This window comes from Canis lupus, chromosome 17, assembly GCF_048164855.1.
Source record: "Canis lupus baileyi chromosome 17, mCanLup2.hap1, whole genome shotgun sequence".
NCBI lineage: Eukaryota > Metazoa > Chordata > Mammalia > Carnivora > Canidae > Canis > Canis lupus.
The window spans coordinates 55,272,304-55,299,501 of NC_132854.1; the positions used below are offsets into that span (position 1 = coordinate 55,272,304).

General features: G+C 48.3%; 1 protein-coding gene across 8 annotated transcripts in view; it reads right to left on the minus strand.

Annotated features, from left to right (window-relative positions):
* The window catches only part of LOC140608136 (uncharacterized), a 60,626-nt gene that overhangs the window by 20,189 nt on the left and 13,239 nt on the right, over positions 1–27,198 (minus strand). For 3 of the 8 annotated variants that reach the window (XR_012010155.1, XR_012010157.1, XR_012010156.1), the window contains 2 exons: positions 25,587–26,197; positions 19,052–23,331 (listed from right to left, as the gene is read on the minus strand). Coding sequence is in view for 4 of the 8 variants with exons in the window: in XM_072783007.1 (XP_072639108.1) it covers positions 23,212–23,331; positions 25,587–25,743 (277 nt within the window). In the remaining 4 variants the exon portion in view is untranslated. Of the gene's footprint in view, positions 1–19,051; positions 23,332–23,661; positions 23,754–25,586; positions 26,198–26,259; positions 26,871–27,198 lie in introns of those variants that run through there. The other 5 variants (XM_072783009.1, XM_072783006.1, XM_072783008.1 and 2 more) reach the window with 4 other exon arrangements.

Genomic DNA, 27,198 nt, shown 5'->3' on the forward strand with positions numbered 1-27,198 from the left:
TTTACAAACCTTTCATTCCTACCTCCTAAAGTCTCACCACCTGATGCCATTATTTCCTGAAGGAGGGTTCTTGGAGCACAAAAAACAGAGGTCACGTTTCTTACTTACTAGAATAATAAGGAAAGACTTTCCTCTTTCAAGAAGTAAGAACTGAAAGAGGAAAGCCAAATATTCTCAGATGAGAACCAAAATATACTATAAAAACTAGTTCTGGAAAATGTTAACTCTGTTTCTAATCTAAAAGCCAAAACATTTAAAGGAAGATAGAATTAGTAAACTGGTTAGTTTAGCTTCTCAGGAAATGTGACCCACCACCAATCACTGCACTTTTGCCAATCTTGGCACAGTAGGGACATATTTTCACTCCTCCAGAGTTAGGCTATTTACACAAACATTAATTTTAAGCAGCTTTGTATATATTTCTATCTTTCTTTGAAAAAAAATTCAGGAACTAGAAATAGCTTTCAACATTGAGTGGTTTTCACCTTGCCCATCCGTTTGGGTGTGTGCACTGTGTGACTGTTTCACACGATGGCACAAAATGGAACCAGACCAGCTAAAAGAGACTGGGAGCCGAACAAAGTCTTGCTGGCCAAGGGAGGTCACTTTAATGAATGGGTCAAGGCAGAGAGTCAACAATTAGAGGCAGACCCTCTGAGATCTGGGCAAGTGGGCTCCCTTCTGACCCTCTTCTGACCATGTCCTTCCCCATGAGGTGAGAAGTCTACAGGAATGAGGGAATGAACCCCCCTAGAGCCAATGGCTAGATTATATTCCAGATACCTAGGACCCTGGAATTTCTGGGACCCTGCTTTCTAGGCCTGGGGGGCGTCTTCTCTGAGTTCATCCTCCTGGGGATGCATCTCGCTGCCAGGATGCAGGTGGCTAGGCCCAAGTGATGGCCATGGGTCAGTCTGCATGTCTGAGATGGGATGTGCAGGGTCCTGAGTGCCCTTCCTTTTACAGCAGAAGACAGATTATGGGAAGAAGCCAGTAGAGATGTCTCCACTCCCCTGACCCGTTCTGGCCCAGGCCCCTGAGGAGTCTGGGATGTCTACATTCAAACCTGGTCCTCCTTGTTGAGGGAGAAATGAGAAGGGAAAGAGAAAGGCAGTATAGCCCCATAAGCTGGGCTTGGTATCAGCAGGAACTGGCCTTGGCACCCAGGTGAGCGGGGCTGTCCTCCAACTGAGCATAAACAGTCTGACGGAACACAAGCAGCAGATAGGCCGCACTGTGACCACGAGAGAGCAAGAGAAAACCAAGACCTCTTTGTACTCGTGTGTGAACACAGACCAGATCAAGAACATTATTGGGATGCCTGGGTGGCTCAGTTGGTTAAGCATCCAACTCTTGATTTCAACTCAGGTCATGATCTCAGGGTTGTGAGATCAAGCCCCAGGTCAGGCTCCACTCTCAGGAATCTGGTTGACATTCTCTCTCTGTCTCTAAAAATAAATAAATTAAAAAAAAAAATTGAGAACTGTATTCAAACCACAGCATGACCACTATCCCCATACCCTGGCTAATGAGACTGTTGGGGTTTGGAGGGGAGGTTGTTTTTAAGATTTTATTTATTTATTTTAGAGAGAGATAGTGCAGAGAGAGAGCACAAGTGGGGAGGAGGGAGACAGAGGGAGAGGGAGAAGCAGACCCCTGCTGGGTAAGGAGCCCCATGAGGGGCTCGATCCCAGGACTCTGAGATCATGACCTGAGCTGAAGGCAGATGCTTCACCGACTGAGCCACCCAGGTGCCCCAAGACTGTTGGTTTTGTTGTTTTTCTTTTACCAGTCACAGCTCTTAGCGGCTATGTTAAGATACCCCCACGACCCTCACTACTTTAGACCATCCATTAACCCAAAGCAAAGCCATGCCTTCTTGAACTCTCCCCCAATCACCCATCATATGCCAAGATCTCCACTAGGCTCTTGCTGACACTGACTGAGATGTCCCTTGGTTCCCCATGGGGGGTGGTGTCTCCCACTCATGCTATGAGTCAATCCACCCAACTTTGTTCCCTTACGTGTATGTTCCTGGTGGTCTGTGCCCGGATGGCACTGACAGGAGATATATTTGCAAAGATAGGAGGATGGAATATGGTTTATTTAACAGTTCATAAACTTACTTTATAATGTTTGAACACTCAGACATGTGGTCTATGGCCTCCATTTGGACGCTAGCCCAATCCCCACAAATGTTACAATAGGCCTGACTCTGAAGTGGGGCCTGTGACTGGAAAAGCAGAGCCATATCCCAAGGAGATGTGTAAAGGTAAGCTCACCTGGAGAGAATAGTTTCTAGGGGGGCGGTGGGAATGGTCAAAATGGACCCAACTCCCAAGGCAGACAAACTGGGAATAGTGCTTCAGAGTCCACAAAAACACTTTTAGAAGGCCAATACAATAAGGTTTCGACTATGGACCCTAGATGTGTGCCCATTCGGAGCTGGCCAGTGAGGACAGCGGACCACTCTGTCATGTGAGTGAGCTCAAAGAGGGCTGTGGTTATGATGCCCACGAGGGGCCGGACATTTGGGGAAGGCCTACTGTGGGTTGGGTTTTCAGTATCTGGGAGGAGGAGTCCCATACCTGGAACTCTAGGCTGTAGCTGCATTCCCGAAGACGTCGATATATCTAAATAAACAAAAACATATCTGTAAATCTGAGTGTAAGCTGTTTTCTGTGGCAAGACTATAAGGCAGAGGTCAGTACCTAGCTCATCCCAGATTTCCAAATAGCTCTAAGAACATCCTCCAGCAAAGGTCTCAAAGCGGCAGCCTATAGGTTGCCTCCAGACAACAGATACATGGTACATGTTTCACTCAATGCATGTGTGCCTGTGTGTGTTTCCTATGAGTTCATTGCCAAAATTAAAAAATTCAGGGATGTTTTTCAGGGCTTTGGGTTTCTGGTTGTTCTTCAAAAATGAAATCAGAAGAATCGGTAACACTGGCCCCCTAGTCGCAAAAAACAACTGGCTGAAATTAAGTGGCAGTTGCTTCCTTCAGGTGAGCCCGGGCCTTCCATCTCCGCAGGTCACAAGCTAGATGATGTCTTCTGGTATCAGTTGCCAATTCTCACTGGCATGTGACTGGGACTGGAACTTTTCTAACACCTGGTCTCCAGCTCTCTCATTCACATCCCCTGCCTGGTCTCAGCAGGCGTGGGTAACCCACACCATGTGCCCCTTTATGACATGCCAAGCACCTTCTTCACCTCACCATCTTATTCTTGAACCAGTCCTATGAGATAAGTGGGACTGTTCCTATACTCCCCGTTTTCCAGACAAGGAGACCGAGTAGGTTCCCCCGTAGGAAGACAGCCTTTTACTGAGACAGAGGAATCTGGGGGGAAATGACATGTGCAGCATCTGCAAGGCCGAGGGAGGACTTCCTTCAGAGACAGCTTGAGGGATCCGGCTGTGCTCTAGAGAAGGGACACCTATTTTAAGTCCTGTTACATCATTTTCATTAAGGTCATTGTGGACGGACTTGAATGGTTCCTTCAGCTGGTTGCCAGGGAAACCATGAACTGGTGAAGGCAGCCTCCTAGCCTGAGTCAAGTGAATTTAAAAGAAAGAAACTTTTGAAAATACCGAACTAAAAAAATTCCTGGAATGAGAGGAAGGATAAACTAGTCAAGGTGCTTTCAGATCTCATCAGAGAAGCACAGGCTAATCAGAAATCATGACTGAGGCCGAGGCCAAGCGAATGAACCTTCATTCCTTCCTGTTTAGCTCAAATGCCTGCTTGGACCCGAAATGAGGACCTCCCAGCTCAGGCCTCAGGTCTTCCTAGGCTAAGTTATTGCAAAGAGATAAAGGAGCTTTTGTCTTCATCTTAGCTAAACACGATCTGGTTACAGGCTCTTCTCCCTGGTTTCTTGCCTCTGCTATATGGAACATCTGCTTATGTAAAAATATAATCAACAAAGCTTCACAAAGACTTTCTTGTCTGCTGAGGTGGAACGGAGATCCCAGGCTTCGCCCCCAAACTCAACTTGGTTTACATGTTCTTGCTCAGATAATTAACTCTCCAATTAAACTCAAGTCTGGAAAACAGGGTCACCAAGTCCTCTGAAATGTTGGAGCCCAAAGCCAATGGACATAGCTTAAGAGAGAACATAGCGTTCTGGGACAGTCAAATATAGAAGCTTTTAGGGCCAAAAAATTCACTGAAACTCCTGAGTGATTTATTTTACAATTTAGACAAGTCTCAGGATGAAGATTTTAAAACTTATTTATTTTTAGGTAAACCCTCCACCCTCTTCTCAGAAGGGGATGCTCAAAAAAAAAAAAAAAAAAGAAGAAGAAGAAGGGGATACTCCCTAGCTGTTGACCGTAAGAAGTCAAACTCTCTGTATAGAACCAACAATAATGAGTAAAACAGAATGTATTTCTCCAGCACGTCCTCCGAGACTGATCCAGGTATGCAACAGATACGCTTTATTAAAAATAGTAACCAGTCTTCATAGTAATTATCGTGACAGAGAAGATCCGTGTTAGGAGGGAGAGTTCAGAGCACATGCTTAACAAATCAGTGCAGGATGATAGGAGCCCCGGGGATGTGGGGGAAATGCCGACACCTGTAGACATCGTCACCAGGTGTGGGGTCTTCAGGAATCACCTCTCATCCACTCTGATTTTTACAGGCAGCAACAAAGGAAGCGACACTGGGCTTCTTCTACTCTAAATGTTTGTAAATGTAACCATGAAGAAGAAAATAGAGCGCTAATACGATGGCATGCCTATAAATCTTCAATCTCGGTTATCTCTTTTTTGGACCACAGCCACGCACAGTGACATAATTTTCATTCATTTCCAGAGCTACATTTTGTAAATATTTCCCCTTCTTTTGCCCATCAGGATAAGAGAAAACACAAAGAAGCCACATATCCCCACAGGTGAATTCTAATCCAGTTCTTGCCAGGAACTGGGTGAGATCTGATAAAACACTCGGTGCTAACCAACTCTGTGCTTCAGGTCTCTTGTCAACAAATGTCAATAATGAAACAAATCCTGTCTACCGCCATGAGGATGTTTTGAGAACCTGAGAGTCATAAATATTTAGAGCTGGAAACTCAGAGTCCATCGGTCCCACCCCTCATTTTATGGATGAGGACAGTGAGGCCCGGATGGATTGAGTGTCCATTGAAGGTACAGCTAGGGAGGGGCCCAGCCACCACCCGAACCCCAGGTTTGCCCCTGTGCTCTTCCTGCTGGAACATACTGTTCACACAGGGAATGTAAGATGGTGATTCAAATCGGTCAAAGATGGCTTCAGTGTATTGGCCTCTAGGCTCTGTATTTTTCCACTGGAGGCTGAGACTCATTTGTTCAAAAGCCCACTGGCATCAAACATAAATTTTTACACATCAGGTTATTTTTTTAAAGATTTTATTTATTTATTCATGAGAGACACAGAGAGAAAGAGAGGCAGAGACACAGGCAGAGGGAGAAGCAGGATCCCTGCGGGGAGCCCGATGCAGAACTCGATCCCAGGACTCCGGGGTCATGCCCTGAGCTGAAGGCAGATGCTCAACCACTGAACCACCTGGGTGCCCCCATCAGGTTATTTTTAAATCATTTTTAGCGAGAGAGTGAGCGCGTGTGCATGAGGCAGGGGTTTGGTGAGTTGGGGGCAAAAGGAGAGAGAGGGAGAGAGAATCTCAAGCAGACTCCCTGCTGAGCACAGAGTGTGACTCTGACCTCAGTCTCGTGACCCTGAGATCACAACCTGAGCTGAAATGATGAGTGGGGATGCTTAACTGACTCAACCACCCAGGCATCTGCATCAGGTTATTTTTAAAATAGCCAAACAAGCAGATTTTTAGCCATTTAGAGCCCACATCTAGAGTTTCACACACCCCTTGAAACCTCACCCAGTAGCCATTGACCATTGATGAGAGAGAGAGATTTGTAAATACAAGACGCCAGGCTACCACGACCCTTCCGAGCTCTCTGACCCCCAGACCACCCAGCATGTGCCAAGCCCCACTCCCCACCTGCCCCTCTCTGCCCAGAGCTCCCCTTCTGGATGTTGGCCTCCTGGAGCCTCTGGGTGGTCTCAGGCTGTGCGAGACTTCCTCCTTCATACAACCCCATCCCACATGGCCTAATAAAGCTTTTGTGTTACTGCCTGTCATGGTCATTTCTTCCTTGATCAGCCCCAATCTCCTAAAACCTCCTACAAAAGATACAAATGTACTTGGAGCAAATGTCACGGAGATGTTTGGCGCCACCACTAAAACTAGGGATGAAGGCAACCTGGGCTCTGAATGGTTGTCAGTTTCCCAACTCCCTGTGGGTCTTCTTCATACCACGCAGCAAGTGACAGGAGTACTTCCCAGTCTTGGCCCCGTGAGGACAAGCCCTGACAACTTGGCCCCATCCAATCTTACGTGTCTTCTTATGCTCATTCACAGGCGCCAAAGCAGGGATTAAGGAAAAAGCTTCACATAACAAATTGGCCCCTGTGACCACAAAGCAAATGCTCCATTCCTCTGGTGTGCTTCTGAGCACCAGAAGGAAACCCTGAGGTCAAGGACAACGTGGAAGTCAACCAGGATGTGACTGTCACTCAGAGGCAAGGCCGCTTTAGAAAACAAGGCAAGGAATTCCAACTAACGCTGTTTTATTACTTTTAAATCTCCGACTCACCCCCTCAAAACCTAAATGCCTGCGCTTTTACAAACACACAAAACTATTCAGTTGCCTTGAATATAACTGACAAGATGGAGGAAAAAAACCATAGGTAACTGGTTGAACTAGTCTTGCTTTCTCTTACCATAGGTGTAGGTGGAAGGTCATTTTACGTTTTCCTGGTTTGATGAAATAAAAAATTGAAGTACTTCGAGTCTGTTTACCTGGTTTGGGCTGATAAAGATCCCCGCCTCTTTCCCCCTAAAAAAGATCTAAGCTCTAAATTTAACACAGTTTCACTTAGTTTGGAAGTACCTTATTTTGGAGAAAAACTCGTGTACTTGTGGCAGAACTGATCATGATGGTTGACATAGATTGATCAAATATAGGCCAGGCACTGCACCAAGGGCTTTAAGGGTATTTACACATGTTATCTGCACAACAAACCCAACAAGCAGATCCCATTATTATTATTCTCATTTTACAGATGGGGAAACCGAGGCACAGGAAGCCTAAGTAACTTGCTCAAAATCAGGCAGTGTCTAAGTCAATACAATTTGACTCTAGAACCGTCCTGCCCCATATAGTAGTCGCTAGCCACATACAGCTACTGAGTACTTGAAATGTGGCTAGTTGGAATTGAGGTGAGCAGTAAGTATAAAACATACACTATATTTTAACGATTTAGTATGAAGAAAAGAATATTAAATAGCTCATGAATAATTTTTAAAATATCGATTACATGCTGAAATAATATTTTGAACATATTAGATGAAATGAAATGTTATTAAAGTGAGTTTTGCCCATTTGCTTCACTTTTGGTCTATGTGGCTTCTAGAAAAGTTAACACGTCCTAAGTGGCCTGCACGTGTGGCTTACATTATACTTCTATTGGACCGCATTGCTCTAGACCCTGAACGCTTTACCCTTTCTGCATTACCCTCCCCCCAAAAAAGGAGCTTATGCTCTTCCCAGTAACGAAAAAAGTGAGATCTTCATTCACTGCAAGATTTATGTTTTGTTTGCATGGGAGAAAACCACAGCATAAAATAGTTAAGACCCAAAGTCAAACATTAACCCTGAAACAATCTTCAAAGCCTGCAAGAACAAAAGAACACACACTCTACCCTCGGCTTGACTTGCTTGACCTGCTTTCCAACCTGGACTAAAGCCGCAGAGTTCAAGAAGTTCAATGACTGTCTGAGCTTTAATGTCTAATCAAAAGCCAACATTTGCTTGTGTTTTTGCTCTTGCTTTATGCCCACTTGTGCTACGTGCAGACAGAAGAGCACAGTGCGGTTGGGAGGAGGCCAGCCTGTGTGGCATTTTCACCAGGGCCCATGGGTTGGTTTTCAGAGGGTTAATACTTCAATGATTTAATGATTACTGTTGGGTGTCCATTTTCAAGGAAATATATAAAAGACATGTCTGTCCATTGGACATTGGACGGCCTAAGGACTCCTTAAGAAAGCCCAAGCCAAGGGCGCCTGGGTGGCTCAGTGGTTGAGCGTCTGCCTTTGGCGCAGGGCATGATCCCAGGGTCCTGGGATCGAGTCCCTCACTGGGCTCCCTGCAGGGAGTCTGCTTCTCCCTCTGCCTGTGTCCCTGCCCCTCTTTCTGTGTGTCTCATGAAAGAATAAATAAAATCTTAAAAAAAAAAAAAAAGAAAGAAAAGAAAAGAAAAAAAAAAGCCCAAGCTATTCATAAGCTGTAATTGTGGCTCAGAAGCTGGACTGGTTCAGAGCTGAGGCTGGGCTTTTATGTTTTCCTCTTGAAAGATCCCTAAGTAGAAAATATTTCCTGAAATGCGAGCAACTCCACAGGTGCCATCTAATAGGACAGGACTTGGCTATGAAAACCAAAAACGTCCTGGTCCTTTCTGCAGAACTCTTGGCCCAGACCAGCCCCAACCCAGCTCTGGCCATTTGACCTCTGTGCTCACTTCCTTTACTCCCTGCAGCCCCGGGAGGCTGTCCTGTGTGCCCGCCTTCACCTGTGACAGTGCTATTTCGAGAGCCTTTGTAATGTTCGGCACATTTACACCCGAGCCAGGCCTTCAGCCGACCCTGGGCCCTCTCCCTCTCCTACTTTCCCAGTGCGTCCCCCTCTTTCATCCTCCAATCCTTCTTTCTCCCCTGCAAACATAGAAAGGAAGAGGCCCTGGCACTGGAAACCTTCCTGGGGTGGTGGTGGGCTGGACCCTCCACCCTACAGCCCCTCCTTAGGTGGGATTAAGTGTTCCTCCCAGCGTCCCAACACTGGGCAGCTGTCCCTGAGCCCTTAATGGGGGATCAACCAATGAGGCTCCGAGGGCTGCAGCGCAGAGGGGCCCTGCGTCGGTTAGTCACAGGGCTGCGTGTACTCACATAACCTCTCTCTCTCTGCAGTAGACCCAACTGCCACCTCGCCCACTTCCTCATGCTCTCGCCTCATCTTTCTGGATTCATCAGAGGCTTAGCATTCCCAGTGGATAACACTCCATGTGGCAAGGTGGAAGGTGCAGGAAAACCCCGAGGCTCAGGCCGCTCACTCGCTGTGTGGCCCCATGCGTGTCGTGGAACCTCTCTGGGCCCAGGCTTCAGTGAAGTGAAAGACTGACTTGGATGAGACCTAGAAGCCCTTGCTGTCCTACAATTCTGGGGTCCATGAACTTCACAGATCCTCTGTGGTCATCCCTACCCATGTCCCTACATCTTTATTTCCTGTGACTCTGGACTTCCAGGGTATCCCATTTTTTTGGAGATTTGTGAACCGAACAGGTCCACTTACATCCCAGGCTCCAGGATGCTGTCGAGTTACATTATCACTGCACAGGATTTTTGTTTTTTTGTTTTTTGTTTTTTGTTTTTTAATTAAAAACTGGGCAGCCCGAGTGGCTCAGTGGTTTAGCGCTGCCTTCAGCCCAGGGCGTGATCCTGGAGACCCGGGATCGAGTCCCACATCAGGCTCCCTGCCTGGAGCCTGCTTCTCCCTCTGCCTGTGCCTCTGCCTCTCTCTCTCTCTCTCTGTCTCTCATGAATAAATAAATAAAATCTTTAAAAAGTTATTAAAAAAATAAAACCTTAAAGGGGAAGAAATTACCACAAAGGGTAATTTGGAGTGTGAATGAGGCCTACGTTTATTTGTACAAGAACTGTGTGAAATGTTATCATTTGTTTATATATTTGCTTCTTTGTTTTTGAGTTCTTGGCTAAGGGGAAGCACTCTTACCCCACAGGGTACTTGCAGAGTCACTGCTGGGGGCTTCAAGATGCTATCTCTCTGCCGCTGACTCTCCCCACCGCCTCCCAGTTGACACACTGCAGACGGATAACAGTCACCAAAGCCGCCCTAACCACCCTGCTCCTGCCCAAACTCCTCCTTGACTCCCTCTGGGCCAACTGGACTGAGCGCAACCCACTCAGCGTGGCAGGTCAAGGCAACCCGCAGCACGGCCTCCACATCCTGACCCGCCTGTCCCCCTGCCATGCCTCCCCCACTCCACCCAGCATCCCTGGCATTAGGACGGTCACGACACAACCCGGTCTCCCCGCTCCCAGGAACGTCCTCCGCCCTCCCCACCTGACAGACCCAGTTCTGTAAAGCTACTGTCGAAACTCAGGCTAGGCTTTCTGTCTTCAAAATCCCCTAGACAACACCACTCAAGAGAAATGAATACAAGTCACATGTGTAATTTAAAGGTTTCCAGGAGTCACATTTAAAAAGAAACAAACAAACAAACAAAAAACAGATGAAATCTATTTCAATCACATATTTTATTTAACCCAATATATCCAAAATAGTATTACTTTAACATGCAAACAAACAAAGTTATCAATGAATTCCTTTACGGGGGCTTTTAGGGTGTTTTTTTTTGGGGGGGTGCATTTTTTAGATGCACCACATCTAAATCCAAGGTGCATTTTATGCTTGCAGAGCCTCTCACTTAGGATCCTAAATTGTCAGAAAACACACAACCTGTATTTAGATCTCATAAGGTCTAAATTGAAAAAGATTTGTGCACCCGAGTTGTTCCAAACGTGCTAAAAAGTCTGTTAGTAACTGTGCCCAGTATTCTTTCAGTTAAACTTAAATGAATTAAGCGGTGCCTGGGGGGCTCAGTCGGTGAAACATCTGTCTCCGGCTCAGGTCAGATCCCAGGGTCCTGGGATCAAGACCTGCATCGGGCTCCCTGCTCTCTCTCTCTCTCTCTAATAAAAAAAAATCCCTAAGTAAAGAACTAATAAACTTAAATTAATTAAAATAAAATAATATTGGGCAGCCCGGGTGGCTCAACGGTTTAACGCTGCCTTCAGCCCAGGGTGTGACCCTGGAGACCCGGGATCAAGTTCCACGTCGGGCTTCCTGCATGGAGCCTGCTTCTCCCTCTGCCTGTGTCTCTGCCTCTCTCTGTGTCTTTCATGAATAAATAAAATCTTTAAAAATAAAATAAAATAAAATAATATTAAATTTTCAACTCTTCAGTCACACAGGCAGCTTTGGCCAGGATACAATAGCCACGAGTGACTAGAGGGATGGTGCGGGGCCGGGTGGGGCAGCCCCAGGCCCTTGGAACCTCCCCAGAGGCATTCAGCCCACTTGGCTTCCTTTGGGATGGTTTCTGCGTGTGTCCTCAGCTAGATCACAAACCCCACAGGTGCCACAGGCAGAGCCACACCTTTCCCTCCTACGGTCCCAACCCCGGTGCCCGGCATGGAGCCCCCCTACACCAGGCTCTGAGTGAATACTTTATGGATGAATGGAAGAAAGAGTAGATGGATGAGAGATCTCACTCTTCCCGTTAGGTTATCACTTATTTCAGCACCTATTTCATCCTTCTGGCCTGTCCTATTGTGCAAACACAGAGCGTGGCCCACTAAGGGGCTACTAAGCGTGGCCCACTAAGGGGCTTGCTGGCTAGCAAGCATTTGCTCCTCTTCGAGATGTTCAGCATGCTACCGCCACCTAAGTCACATTTTGCACCTGATTTGATACTCATCCCTACGAGGACACGTGTGTATACCATACAGAAAAAATCGTTCTTAGGGAAAATGGTTCTCAGGGGGTGACTCTTTCAAATTCCTCTTAGTAGTAGAGTCATCTAACGGGCCCCCCGGATGTGTTAGGACCACACTGCACAGTGAGAACCGAGATCGGTTCCCCCCCAAGCAGTGCTCTCAGCGCGGATTTCCCAGATTCCCCACCTGTGCCCCGGCCCTGCCTCCCTCATTCGCGAATTCGTTATTCGCTAAACCAAACGCCTGACTTCTAGTGATCTGCAGGCACTCCACTAGAACAGCAACTTTAAATGGGGAGGAAGGAAGGAAGGAAGGAAGGAAGGAAGGAAGGAAGGAAGGAAGGAAGGAAGGAAGGAAGGAAGGAAGGAAGGGCATCATCAGAGGGCAGAGGAGCCTGGTGTGCAGAGTGTGCAGAGCAGCCGACAGCTCCCCCCTCGGGGCAGGGTGACAGCAGGCTGCGGCCTGGTGGGTGCAGCTGCGATTACACCCATTTCCAGGATGCCTGGAGCCTTATCCGGACATTAGTACCTGGAGACACAAGTCTTGCTTCTAGGACAGAGGAATTAGTATCAAAGAATTAGGTGGATTCTTATCAGCTAGGCTCTGCAGGGAATCCCTGGGTGGCTCAGCGGTTTAGCGCCTGCCTTCGGCCCAGGGCCTGAGACCCTGGAGACCCGGGATCGAATCCCACGTCAGGCTCCCTGCATGTGTCTGCTTGTGTCTGCTTGTGTCTCTGCCTCTCTCTCTGTGTCTCTCATGAATAAGTAAATAAAATCGTTTAAAAAAAAAACTAGGCTCGGCAAACCATAAATCAGTATCAGTGTTGCCGGGAAAACCTCCAGATGGAGCAAGGTGAGGGTGGGTGGTGGGGCTGAGCCCACGCACGTGTGCGGCCCCTGGACTTTTATCACAGGACGTGAGCCCTGGGGCTCTAGGATGTGGCTGGGAAGATTCCTGAGGAACCCAAGAGTTTCTCACCCCTGCCACACGCTGCCAGGGTCCCTTTGCACCCCGAGGAAAGGACATCAGCCTCCCTTGCTCCCTGAGTCTCAGCAATGTGGAACGTATGATTTTGTTTTTTCTCATCTCCCATTGTGTGCACCCTTCCCCCCATTGTCTGTACCCTGCAAGCCCTCCACATGCAGCTCTTAAGGGGGTAGGCCTTGCACCCTGCAGATCCCCTGCCACTGATCCTAATTAAGCCCTTCTGAAAGATATCAGGACTCCCACTGAAATCCTCCTACAACACACCCCATGGTCACTGCTCCAGTCCTCTCCGAGATTCTATTTATCCAACATACCTGATGTCTGAATAGGAGAAGGAAGGAGTGAGTATCTGCTCAGAGGATACCGCCCAGTCCAGGTGGTCACTTGACCTGGATCTGTAACGATGCCCATAGGACTGGGGTGGGGGGTGGGGGGGCAGGCAGGACTCTGTTCAGAACTTCCTTCTTTGTTTCTTGTCTTTTCATTATTTTTAAGTGTATTGGGGCTATTCAAAAAAATTTGTTTTGAAAACATTGGAATTACAAGAATATCCAAGGCAGCAATTATAAAGGGAGCCTCACTTTTAGGTCCAAAATGTCCCACCCGAGTTGGAATTTCCTGTCAAGTTTCCTCCCTTGAATATTTTTCCTTATAGCTACATGATTTCCAATTGATTTTATATTTAGTAGTGGTTCCCAGAATTCCTGAGACAATAGACATTTTACCAAAAAAAAAAAAAAAGTTACATGACTAAACGAGTCCTCATATTAAAAGAATTAATGGCAATGGAACAGATGGGATTAAAAGTGTCCTTTGTCACCAGATGAAGGCTAGTAGAACACTGACTTTCTGTCAGGCTTGGTTAAGTGACTGCCTTAGCCAAGGTACAAATGACGGAAACTCTGTTTAAGCAAAATAGCTGCGTATTGCCTTATGAATCTGGGATATTTATGAATGAATGGATAAGGACTTCAGGAAGGGCTGGATCCAGGTACCAAAGCAAGGCTGTCAGGACTCTTACTTTCATGATCTTTGTTTCTCACCTTGGCTTTCTTCTGAATTTTATTTTATTTTTTAATTTTTTAAAGATTTATTTATTTATTTGTTTAAGACAGAGAGAGGGAGAGAGAGAGTGGGGGAAAGATCAGAGGGAAAAAGAGAGAATCTCAAGCAGACTGAGCCTGGAGCCTGACACAGGGCTCCATGTCATAATCCTGAGATCATGACCTGAACCAAATTATGACACTTAACCGGCTGAGCCACCCTGGCACCCCTTTCCTCTGAATTTCTTTTTAATTTGGAGGATCCCTGGGTGGTTCAGCAGTTTAGCGCCTGCCTTCGGTCCAGGGAGTGATCCCGGGGTCCTGGGATCCAGTCCCGCATCGGGCTCCCTGCATGGAGCCTGCTTCTCCCTCTGCCTGTGTCTCTGCCTCTCTCTGTGTGTCTCTCATGAATGAATAAATAAATAAAATCTTTAAAAATAATAAAAATAAAAAATTCGTATTCTCTCCTGATGCAGCAGTGGCCTTCAACCACTGTGAGCAAATGGCTATTGGCTGTTTCTAGATCACATGTCCTGGCTTAGAAACCCTAGCGAGGGGGAAAAGAATAGTAGGTGTCTAAATAAATCAATCTTTCAGATTCTTGTGGGCCCGGCTTTTATCACATGTCCTCCTCTGCAACAAGCGTGTGTGTGTGTGTGTGTGTGTGTGTGTGTGTGTGTGAATAGGTTGCAGTCCTGCAACCTGTGAAAAATGAAAGTTCAAGAAGGAAAGGAGGGAAAGGGAATGATTTGGGAGCTCTGTGCTACTGAACAAGGCAAATTTTACAATTTGAGAGGAGGAGAGAGGTAGCCGGGCCCTGACTTGGAGGTGGCTCAGAGACCACTCGCTGCCTGGACGTGCCTGCTCCCCGGCTCCCGTGCTAGAAGCTGCAGCTCAGTCCTCGCAGGTGCCCCTCGCACACCCACGCGTCCTTTCACAACTCCTTAAAAAAACAAAAAAAAAAACAAAAAACAAAAAAAACACCACCCTGAGTGGGCTATTAGAGGTGGAGGCAGAAGGAAAAAGGCAAAAGAAAAGAGTGTCTGCTGGGCCAGTCCCTGGGCCCCTCTCCGCTGCAAGTCATCGTCCCACAGGGGTCCCCGCACTGTCAGCCCCTTCCCTGCAGGGGCCACGACCTGAGACAGCCCGGATCCGAATTCCCACCCCACGCTGACTTCACGGCCTGGATCATCTGACCTGGACACTGAAGAAAATACCCCACCCAACCTTGCACAAGATCCTCGTGACTGATCTGACTACCTCTGCCCCTGAGGCCAGGATGGTGTATTAATCTGGCCCGTTCCCAGGGGGTGATGAACTTTCTAGAAGCTGAGCCAACTGTGCACACCGGGAGCCTCGAAGGCCAACAAAACAGATCTCTCGCCCATCAGGCCACCCTCATCCACGTAGACTCTTGGGAGCAGCCAGGGGTCTCTCTTCTCTCTGCTCTCCCTCCCTCTCTTGTCTCCCAAGACCCTTCTGGTGTCCCCACCCCATTGGTTCCAGCTCCAGTGTCTGATTCTCCAGGTTCCCAGTGCTTCTAGAAGGGCCCCCGGGGTCCTTCTGATTCTTCAGCACGGAAGAGTGCAAAGGAAGTGCATGTCTTTCTCCTGACGACGTTGACCACTTCTCACAGCTGAGCCAGGCTAACAATGTTTTCATCTCTTTGCCCCATGGTTACCCCATTCTTTCAACACTCCATGTTCCGGCAAGTTCTTTGCCTGTTGTCTGGCCACCGGTATTTTCCCCGATCTGTCTACAGGTAGCAGAGCAATCGTTCTGCATTTGTGAGCTCATTTTCTCAGGGTGGATCGTTTGGATGAAATGAGGCCAATCAGGTGAATTTCTTTCTTCTGAGGGGCCAACTACCTTCTACGCTTCCCTTGTCCAGATTATCATCTGGGCAACAGAGAGAGGGAATAAGGGTGCGTTGTCTCTGAGGTTGAGGTACGCTTTGAAGAATTTCATTACTTATTCGTGTTCCAAATATGCATCTAGGCCAGGCCCTCACTGGTAGTGGTAAGCCAAGCAGACATAATCGCCACCATCATGGCAAATTAACAGCTAATTCCCAGTTGCCTTTTATAATTCCTCAAGAAATCACATGTCAAGGCAGCAAACAGCTAAAACCAGCAGGTAACAGGGGATGAAAAGAGGGGGGGGTGCGTTATCTCTGCTGTAAAAAATTTACTGCAATGGTCACAATTATTACACAGCTCTGGCGGTCAGAGGTCTAAAATGGGCCTCTCTGGGCTAAACTCAAAGTGTCAACAGAGCCGTGTTCCTTCTGGAGGTTCCAGGGGAGGATCCAGTCTCTTGTCTTTTCCAGATCCTAAAGGCCACCTGCGTCCCTTGGCTGATGGCCTCCTTCCTCCATCTTCAAAGCCGACGGTGGTAGGCTGGGCCCTTCCCGGGCTGCCGTCTCTCTTGCTTCCCTCTCCTACCTCTCCGTTCCACTTTTAAGGACCCTTGCAATTCCACTGGGCCCACCCAGATGATTCAGGATGGTCTCTCTATTTTAATGAGCTGATCAACAACCTCGTCCTTTACCACAAAATTTAATGAACTCACAGGCTCCAGAGTCTAAGGCATGGCCATGCTTGGGAAGCCATGATTCTGGCTAATGGAACTTCCGAATCCCCTCTTCAAGACACCAGGAAAGATGGGATCCTAGCCTACCAGGCTGAGGCAGCAGGGCCCAGAGTGCTGTGTCTGCCCGCCGCCCCCACCACCACCCCTGCACCTACCCCCTGGTCAATGCGCTGAGCTGGGCCTCTTGGGGCCTCCACTTCATCACCTCAGACAGCGAGTCTCTTGCCCTGATTCCTCAGGCTCTTTGATTACCTGGTGTTTCTAAAGTGTTCTTCCATTCCCAACCCAGACTTAGCCTGAAGCAAGGGAAGAAACAAGAATCCAACTGACCTCCTATGACCTCAGTTTCCCTCACGTAACTTGTAGCTCTCACAAACCCAACAGAAGACTCAAGACTGCTCTCTCCCCCACATCCCTTACCTGTTCTGGGCTGATGACAGACAGCCTCAGGACTAACTCATCACAGGCAAAGGGGGGAGAAGCTTCTCCAAGATCTTCTGGAGAGATTCATGGTTCTTCCATGCTAAATTAACGTGAACATTCTTCGATTCACACTCTCGCCTTTCCTCATTCCCCCAAGACCAGGATCTGACACGCGTCTCAATCCAAACCATTTTAATCATCAAAACTGACCAACTATTTAGTGGTTTATTGGCTCTCTGACCTCCACCGGAAGTTCCCCAAACCCATTGCCTCACTGAGTGCCAAGCCCCCAGAATAACAAGATTCAAGGGCTGTGGAAACACATCTGAAAAATGTTTCTAACTTTTCTCATATAGAAGTGTGCACGGACAGGAAAGAGAAAGGGGGATTAAGCTAGAATCCAATCTGAAAAAAATGGTTGAAGTCATTTCTAGCAAAGTCCTGAAATGGAAAGAGAAACTTCTCTACAAAAGGCACATCATGTGGTTCTCACAACAGGCGACTGACACGGGGTGTTTAGTTACAGACTGAGAATGGTGAGGGAGAGAGTGCTAGAAACAGTGAGGCCTCTCGTAACACTCACAAATAGTCTAAGACCACCAACACAACCCTCTGCCGAGGCATGCGGTTTCTGAATCCATTTGACTGAATATTCCATGTCCTTGAATTTAAAAGCAAGAGAGCTTTCCCTTGGGACATTGTGAGGTAGGTCACAGAGTTTGGTCTGTTATTAAAAATCCAATTCTGGGCAGCCTGGGTGGCTCAGTGGTTTAGCACCACCTTCAGCCCAGGGAGTGATCCTGGAGACCCGGGATCGAGTCCCACGTCGGGCTCCCTCCATGGAGCCTGCTTCTCCCTCTGCCTGTGTCTCTGCGTGTCTCTCGCCTCTCTCTGTCTCTCATGAATAAATAAATAATATCTTTTTAAAAAAATCCAATTCAAAGGCCCATCACTCAGGGAGTCCCCCTAATGCCAAGCCAACTTCTTGTGCAAAAAAGGCTTTCAGCAGAGTTGCACACATTTTAATTGAGGGAGAACTGGAAGGGGGTGAGTTTGGTGCTATGGGCTCTCATAAAAAGGAAACCCTGGAGCACTCAGGGCCAGAGATTGCAGACAGAAGGCAAAGACGATTGGATGTGTACCCAGGCTTCCTTTGGAGGAACTACTTGTGGTGGGGCACATCCTGAGGCGTAGGAGAACTTGAGAAGCACTCAGTATAATTTTATTATTACGAAGAAAAGAGAGGAGATTTCTGAGCCCTCTGCGCTATAGGCTCAGTTTCTTCAGGCTGTGTTGCTAAGAGGTGACCAAACAGGGTCCTCCCGGGGGGGAGGTCCCTAGAGAGTTTTCACAATTTATGCCCTCACCAGTTAGTTCATCCCCTGTGTCATCTCTCTAGCACAATGCGGAATCCATCACACAAGGCTGTTAAGAGTCCGCTGAGCTTAATGGTGTGGGACATGCCTGCCACATACAACTTCGGGAGAAAAAGCAGCTTACAGTATAGTCTCTACTCCACAATTCTGATCTTGTTATTACAAGCGTGTCTATACATATGCTTTATATGTATGAGGTTGATGTTAGAAGGAATTCCGCAAAAATTGTATAGTGTAAAGCTCATGAGTGAATTTTTCATCACCCTTTTTTATTTTCCAATTTTTCTACAATCAATATAGATTGCTTTACTATCCTCCCCCCCCAAAAAAAAGAGAGAGAGAGAGAGAGAGAGAGAGAGAGATTAATTAAAACAAAATGTCAGGTAAGCCTCTTGCTATAGAGACCAAAGTTTAAATTCTTCTATCTCCTACTTTGGCATAGGATCCTGTCTTCTATGTGGTTTATGTATACAATGGAATATTACTCAGCTGTTAGAAATGACAAATACCCACCATTTGCTTCAACGTGGATGGAACTGGAGGGTATTATGCTGAGTGAAGTAAGTCAGTCGGAGAAGGACAAACATTATATGTTCTCATTCATTTGGGGAATATAAATAATAGTGAAAGGGAATAGAAGGGAAGGGAGAAGAAATGTGTAGGAAATATCAGAAAGGGAGACAGAACGTAAAGACTGCTAACTCTGGGAAACGAACTAGGGGTGGTAGAAGGGGAGGAGGGCGGGGGGTGGGAGTGAATGGGTGACGGGCACTGGGGGTTATTCTGTATGTTAGTAAATTGAACACCAATAAAAAATAAATTAAAAAAAAAGGATACTGTCTTCTTTTTTTTTATTTATTTATTTTTTTATTGGTGTTCAATTTGCCAACATATAGAATAACACCCAGTGCTCATCCCATCAAGTGCCCCCCTCAGTGCCCATCACCCAGTCACCCCCACCCCCCCACCCACCTCCCCTTCCACCACCCCTAGTTTGTTTTCCAGAGTTAGGAGTCTCTCATGTTCTGTCTCCCTTTCTGATATTTCCCACTCATTTTTTCTCCTTTCCTATCTTCTAATGCGCTAAAACCAAATTATGCAGAAAAGGAGAGAGGACAAGAATTCTTGAAGCCCCAGGGTCCTAGTAACCAAAGGGCTGGTGAGGCTGTGGGGTCAGCAGACTTCTAGGTCCTGGCTGGAGCAGGTCACCATTTTGTGAAGAACCTACTCTTCTCTCTTTGGCTTTAGAAGGCTTCATCCGGGGCTCTTTGCTGGACAGAGAGGTTCCTCACCCGGGTCTGGATGACCCAGATTTGTCCACAGCATGGGGAGGTCGAGACCCTGGGCTGGACTCGTTGGGTCTGTCTAGCGTCAGGTGTGAAGCAGGGAGGGTGAAGTCACTGCCCGTGTTTGCCCAGCTTGGCCAGTTCTGTTTGGCAGCTGGGTGTGGAGGACACAATGCCCACTGCAGCTGTGAGTACAGCAGGCCGGGTCCGGCACACGTGGTTCCCACGGCTGCCTCCTCCCAGAGGACAACGCCCTGCCCAAGGCCAGGCTTTCAGAAGGGTGCTCCCCCCCCCATGTCCTTCACTCTACGTATTATGGTGTAATGGAAGGAATGAAACAGACATCAAATCACTAAGTTGGAACCTGCTACCTCCTAGCTGTGTGACCTTGGTACTTAGCTTCCTGAACCTGTGTCCTTATACATAAAACTGAAAATTATCTTTTTTTTTGTTTTTGGTTTTTTTTTTAGATTTTATTTACTTATTCATGAGAGACACAAAGAGAGAGGCAGAGACACAGGCAGAGGGAGAAGCAGGCTCCATGCAGGGAGTCTGTTACAGGACTTGCTCCCAGGACCCCGGGATCATGCCCTGAGCCAAAGGCAGACCATCAACCACTGAGCCATTCAGGCGTCCCAAGTTGTGGGTTTTAAATGAGAACATGGTATGAAAGACACTTTGTATTGCACAGCAGTCCACACAGGGTTGTCATTCTCATAAGGAGGCAGGGCCTACCTAGCCTTCTGCACCCTTGTTCCCATCATGGCAGGACCTGGGAAGCAAGAGTCACAGTCCTAAGCCACCTGGATAAAGAAGTCCCTGCCCACCTTTGCCATCTCATCTGCCACCCTCGTGACAGGTGCCACCTCCCAGCAAACCACCTCCTCGTAGCCCCCAGGGAGGATGGTGGTGGCTAGTTTGGGAGGAAGTTAGGAGGGAGGTTTCAGCTGAAACAATGAAACAACAGATAAATGACACCAAACTGTGTTGTGAGAGGAACCCACCTGGAGCCCTGGCAAAGGGTGAGCGGCCGGGAGAGTCCAACGCCCCATCCCCGTTGAGGGCAACAGGGCCCTGGGAGGGAGGGTTTGCACAGACGACTATTGCTTTAGGCTTAGGACGGTGGGGGCCAGATGCAAGAGAAGGTCCCACTCCCCTCATCGCCCCCTCCCACACCACCTCCCAGGGAGCCCAGGAACCACGGTTGGTGACTATGGGAGGAGGTGAGCAAGGAAAAGAAAGAAGGGACCCTCTCCCTGCCCTGCCCAGGCAGCCAGCCCCCTCCGGAGCAGAGACAGAGTGACTGGAAGATCCCCCTGTCTGAGAGAGCACACGTGCTGGTTTACGTGTGGAAATGACACTATGACATTCCTCAGAGCACCCAGGAAAGTCTGGAGATGTTTCCAGATGCACGGGGCAGTGGGGGGAAACACAAAGCTGCTTTGTGACTACAGCCCAGGAATGTGTGATTCAGTGCATTGATGTCCTAATCATGTGTTTGTTGAGCACCACTGAACACTGGTCCAAGCGCTCGCTTGTATTAAATCGTTAGGGCCTTGCGACCCCACTATAATGCATAAGCCCCAAGTTTCAGAGGAGGAAACAGGCACAGAGGAGCCAGGTAACTTGTCCAAAAGTCACAGAGGTTGCGTTGGAAGCCAGATTCACCCTTCAGGCCTCAGCCGAGGCCCTCTCCCCGGGGCCATCTTGGATCCTCTGGATCCCAGAGCCCCTCACCTCTCAGGCTGAATTGCGATTGCCTGTTTTGGTGCTGATGTCTCCAGTTACGATGACCTTCTCCAGAACAAGGACTGGATCTGTCTCATTTGTATGGGGGCAAGTCTGTGGAGGCCGAGAAAATTAAGGCCATTCCACCTCAAGTTTAGCACAAGTCCAGCCATCTTGGGCCCCTGTGAATAAGAGCTGAACTCTACAGGAAAAACAGCAGAATGTCCTCGGCAGGAAATCCCATATCAGATCTTAACTCCCCCACCATGTCCCCCATATTGGAATGGAAAAAATTCCTCCACCCCTTATGAAAATCCCCTAGACCAGCCCATAAAAAACCCAGCTGGAACCCACCTTGGGGTCCAAGCCCCTGCTCTGTTGTGTGGAGTATCCTTGGACCCAGGCTCGAGCTTGTAAATAAACCCTCATGTGCTTGCATCGGTGTCGGCTCCTTGGTGGTTTCTCGGATTTGCAATCTTGGGCACAACAGGCCCAAAGCACAGAACATGCTGCCTCAGTGGCTGCCTGTCCCACCTGAAGCCGAGCTGCAGAGAGCTGTGGCTCTACGCACTGGTGCCCAGCTGGCCCTCGGGAGCCACAGAGCCTAGAGCAGGGCCAGGGATGAGCAGAAGCAGCCTGGAGGTGAATCCCAATGAAGGGGTTTTGGGGGAATTTGGAAGAGGCATGGGACAACTGTGGGGTGTGGAGGATGAGAGAAGAGGGTGTTTGGAGACAAGGACTGGAATCCTGGAATCCTACTTAGGGATGCCCAAGAATCCCATACACATATTTGCTTGAAACAACATTTTTGGTGGCTGGAATGAGGCTTTTGTGGTGGTGGTTTATTTTATTGTGTTTGTTTCCAACACTGCTCTGAGACCGAACTGTGTCTTGGCTTCCCGGTCTCAGGGAGATCTATATTCCTGGAACCCGGTAGGATGCATAGTAGGTGTTTGGTAAATAAGTGTCGAATTGAATGGAAAGGAAATTGCAAAGTATCCTGTAGGCTCTTAGTCATCTGTCTGCTTCTGAGAGTCGAACGTGTCCCGGAGGAGGGGGAGGCAAAGCCGTCACAGGGATAAACCCTGAAGAGCAGCCTTTGGGCAACTGGACCCCAGCTAAAAACCCAAAAACCATTGGTGTGCGGTTCATGGTCAGGCAGCTGGCAAGAGCCTGGGCCAGTGCTCGAAAGGTCAGGGCTTGAGCAGAATGCATGAATGTGTGGTACCCCTGACCCCCCAGGGCTCAGATGAGCAGTTGCTTCTGGGGTGGTGTGAGTCAGAGGTGAAAGCTGGAGATTGGACACAGTCCTGGCCTTGTCTGTCACCTCGGCTTGGTTCGAGGGTGTCCTTCCAGCCCTTTTTGATTAAATTCTATTTACCATTTTCTACTTTTAGGTGACCTTTGACAATATCCACCCTTTGAAATGGTCTGCCCAAAGGATTCCGAAAGGTCAACATCTTGTATCGGGTATTTTATAAAAGGGCCCTTCTTTTCTACATGTGGAACCCAGCTGGGTGGAAGTTTTTTTGCTAGAGAGGCCAGCCTTGAAATATCCATCTCACACATAATCAATTCAAGACTGGTCCTTGGTTTTCTCTCACTTCCTTGGGGGGGATTCTTCTGACGCTATGGAGCAGAGGGGGCTGTGAGAGGGGTTGATGCCCTTTGTAGCGAGAGTTAGTTCAAAGTCTTATCATTGGCAGCCTTGAAAGGAGGGCGGAGAGGAGGGAGTCTCTCCATGTACAGCTGGATGGTCGTGGCCTCAAGAAGAAATGTGAACTAGCCAGGACTCCCTAATGAGGACCAGAGGCAGCATCCTCAGATATCTTCAGTTCTGTGGGTCTTCAGCACAGCGTCTGTCCACAACTTCCAACCACACTCTCCCACGTCAGAGTGCCAGTGCCACAAAAGAAATGCCTCAAGGCAGAAGAGCCCAGGAAGACAAATTAGAGAGGGCGAAACGAGACCTCGGACTTTCATGCCCCCTGGAGACAACTCCTTCTCTTCTGCACCTTTTTCAAGAAACCCAGGAATTCCAGCTTACTCTCTACAAGCAGCCGAGCTTGGGGTTCTTCATAAACACAAAAAACAGAGAAACATGTGAACAGGCACTTTGCTGACTTTCATCGGAGTGGTTTTAAATGTTTGACACGGATGATGAGAAACAGGGATTTTGTTTTCCAATTGGTGTAATTTGGGTAGGAGTTTGATGTCTCCTTTTCTGCTGGATGTGCTTCTTCGTAATGCAACGTGGAACCTTTTGAGGCAAAGATTAAACAAGTATCTGCTGCGGTATAAATTATGGCAGCCATCCCGTGCCTGGGGAGAGCTCCAGGTCACCTCAAGGGGAATCATCATCTCCTCCTCCACCAAGAATCATATCTGGGGAGACGCCTGGGTGGCTCAGCGGTTAAGCACCTACCCTTGGCTCAGGGCATGATCCTGGAGTTCCGGGATTGAGTCCCACATCAGGCTCCCTCTATGGGGCCTGCTTCTCCCTCTGCCTATGTCTCAGCCTCTCTCTCTCTGTGTCTCCCATGAATAAATAAATAAAATTTTTAAAAATTAAAAAAAAAAAGAATCATACCTGGAGTCTCTTTCTGGTTACATAAGTTACACACAGGTTATATGGAGCCGGAGAGCATCTGCTGCCCAGAGGGAGGGGGACAATGGCACCATCTGTGGTCATAACACGGGGCTCTGAACAACAAATACCAAAGGACATGGCCAGCACTTCTCTAGGGAAACAATGATCCAACTTTCATGTTTCACAACAGTAGGCAAAATGGCCAGTATGACCGCGTGCTTCAAAATGGTGCTCAGCAGGAAAGCCAGGGAAGTGTGGGTGAGGAAAGGTGGTCACTCAGGCGGGTGGCACCAACGGTGTCAACAGGGGTCTGGAGCTAAGCCTCCCAGGACCCAGGCACCCTGCCCAGTAGCCCTGCCCAGGGCATATGGGTGAGCACAGGCATGTGCATTGAAGAACGTAGGCAGCCCAAGTAGCCCACCTTGGCCCAGCACGGCACTGAACAAGTTGTGGGGCTGCCATCTTTCCAATAACCCCTGAAGCCTGTGCGGGATGAGGACCAGCCAGGAACCATCCCTGTGGAGGAGCAAACCATGCAAGACTCGTCTCCAACAGCGACAACGTTGGCAGCCATGTGCAACGAAGTAAGTATGTGATGAGGCCCTCTTCTTGCTCCAGTCTGCAGACCCAGAACTGAAGCCCTTTGGTCTTTTTAGATAAGGCCCTGGGATCTTTAACCTTGTGCCTCCAGCTTGTGCAGAAGCTCATATCAGTCCTATTTGTTTCCATCTCTCTCACAATCCCTGTAGGTGTGAGCTCGAATGGCTTTTCACAATACTGATCTATGAGTTACTTGTATTGAATTTCTGGCTTCTCAGTAAGTTCAGGGCTACCCTCAAGTGGCCCCAGGTTTACAGAAGGTCTCCTGGCAGTCTCTCTAGGGCGGCCAGCAGCAATGGGTTACACGCTGCTGGAAAGGTACAGTTCCTCCCCTGACCCCACTGGCTGTTCGGCACTATCAGACCCCTTCTCTTCAGCCCAGTGACCACCACATGGCCCTATCTGTTATGAAACTGTGACTTCCTAAGTCTGCTTTTTTTGGCTGGAGTTTCTCGTCTTTCTTTCCACAGGGTCTCAGGAGGACCGCACATGCCTTTTGCCTCTTCCTAGCATCTTCCTGGGGTATTATGAGTCTATGCAGAGAGGGGAACTGACCCTGGTTTGCTTGGGGACCAGGAAATCAGGTTTCAATCAGAGAAGCATGAAGACAAATGTCACCACCTTCCTTCCCTGCAGTGGCAAAAAGTGCCCAAGAAGAGACCAAGTGGGCCGGGCCAGCCTTTGGTATTTTTCTATCTCTCAGTTATGCAAGGAAGCCACTTACTGGTGAGTTTTAAGTGGGGAGAAGGAAATGGATCTGGCAAATTAAACGGAAAGCTGTCTGAAGTAAGATGAAGGCCGTGCTCTGCAATTTGTCCCCAGCCTCAGGTCACAGACTGGGGCTTTCCACTCCATTTCTGTGTGTCCTGTCCTTAACCCAAAAACACAGAGACGAACTGCCCCAGGTATGTTGGCTGTCCCCAAAGACCACGAATGAATATAAGATTATTCAGACCCTGCCACCTGTCTTAGCAGCCTGGATTTCCCAGAAAGTCAAATCTGAGGACTCACAGGATTCAAAACTTTGTTAGGGAATGTAATCTCCTAAGGATTATAGGGAGCAGGAGTAAGGAAGAAGGGGCGGGGGGAGGAGAACCAAGCCAAGGAAGCTGGTCACTGAGCTGCCCACCTCTACTAAGGCACATGCTGACTACGTAGGTGGGCATTCGTTCAAAATATTTTTCTTTAACACTCATTACCCCCCAGGTGTTACACAAAAGCTATAGAGCTGGTGCCTGTCCTCACCCCATGGTGGGTGGGGAGGGAGTAATTTACCCATCAGCCCTTGCCTCCCATTGGTGAAAGGTTCACCCTACAGGACTCACCTCCAGCATGCACGTGGTGGGCATCAGGCAGGTCTCGTGGGGGTACCCACAGAGGTGCCCCAAGCAGGGAGATGAGAGGTGACCGGCACGCACATCGACAAAACACTGTTGGGTCCACGTGAAGTCAGCTGGAGCCCAGGTGCCAGGGGCTTGTCCACTGGAGCAGGAGACAGGCAAGGCCAAGAGGAGGGGAAACAGCAGCCATGGGAAGAGCAAGGAAGACAGGGTCATGGCGGTTCTCTGCAGCTCCACACTGGGCCACCTAGAGCCAAACGTCTAGGCCACAAGGAGCACCATGTGAAAGAGCCAGACTCTCTGAGACAGATGGAAGGGACAATAAGCACATTCTAAGTCTGGGGAGCGAATGGCATTTCACAGGCCTCCAGGGGTTTCTCAAAAGGTGCCATGCTCTGACTCATAGTCCATATCCTCCACCAGTTTGGGACCCAGCGAAATCACAGTTCCTGCCTCCTGGGGAGACAGTCACCAACGAAGCCTTAGAAGTTTGCAGGCAGCCTGTGTTCCAGTCCCAGGTCTGCCACCTACTGGCTTTGTGACCTTCTGCAAGCCTCTGTGACCTTCCTGAACAACCTCAATCTCGGTTTCTTTATCTGTACAAGGGGAAATTGAAAAAAAATAATAGGCGAAATGAAAGAGAAATCAATATATCCAATGAGATGACTCAATGTAATGTTTAGCCCATGGTCTGGCACACAATACAGTCTCCATAAATAGGAGCTTCTGTGGTTATCATGCCACCAAACTCCGTGCCTCCAGGAGTATCATGTTTCTCTGGGGAAAATTAGGATGGTATGACACTCAGAGAGGGTTCTAATCCCTTAAATATATCAACTGCTTCTATTTTAACACCGCTGTGAGCAAATAAAAAACTTGGCAAAATCACCTGAAACAAAAATATAATCAAGTAGTAAAATTAGCATCACATTTTTCCATCTTCACTCCGGGGCACAAGTCCTCGCCAACCCCCCGGAGTGAGTCAGTTCTGGCAGAAGAGAAATGATTTCATCCTGCAAGAGAATCTCTTGTTCTTTACCCCACTCATCCTTTTCTTTCAGACTCAGTGTTTCAGCCTCAGGGAGGACGCTTGTGAATGACTCCGTAGGCTTATGACGTGGCCCCGTGTGTTTGTAACTTGTCACAGGCAGACGTACCTACTCCTTGACACTCAATGGTCCCACCTTGCGTCAGTTTTTGAGTGCCTGAGACTCTTCTGGTAGCTTTCTTCTTGCTTGCAGTGATAGGAGTGGTCTCTGTCACCCAACCCTGATGAAATATCAGTGATGAGTTTACAATTTCCTTGGCTCCCCACCCCCCCAAGATGTCTACAGAGCCCTTAGGGATACAGGCGAGTCTCTAGGGGAACACATCCCCCAACAAGGGAGCACAGGCACTCAGGTGTGCTCAGTAGACACTTACTGAGCACTTACTGAGCCCAAGCACTATGATAAGAGCCATCGACTCAGGGGGTCTGCCTTCAGGGAGCTTGTGAGCTAGAGGGGGGGACTGACAAATAGCAGATGATTGCAATACAAAGAGACGGGCAGGGCATATGGGGGAACGTGCCATTGCCCTTTCCAGACATGTACTCCAG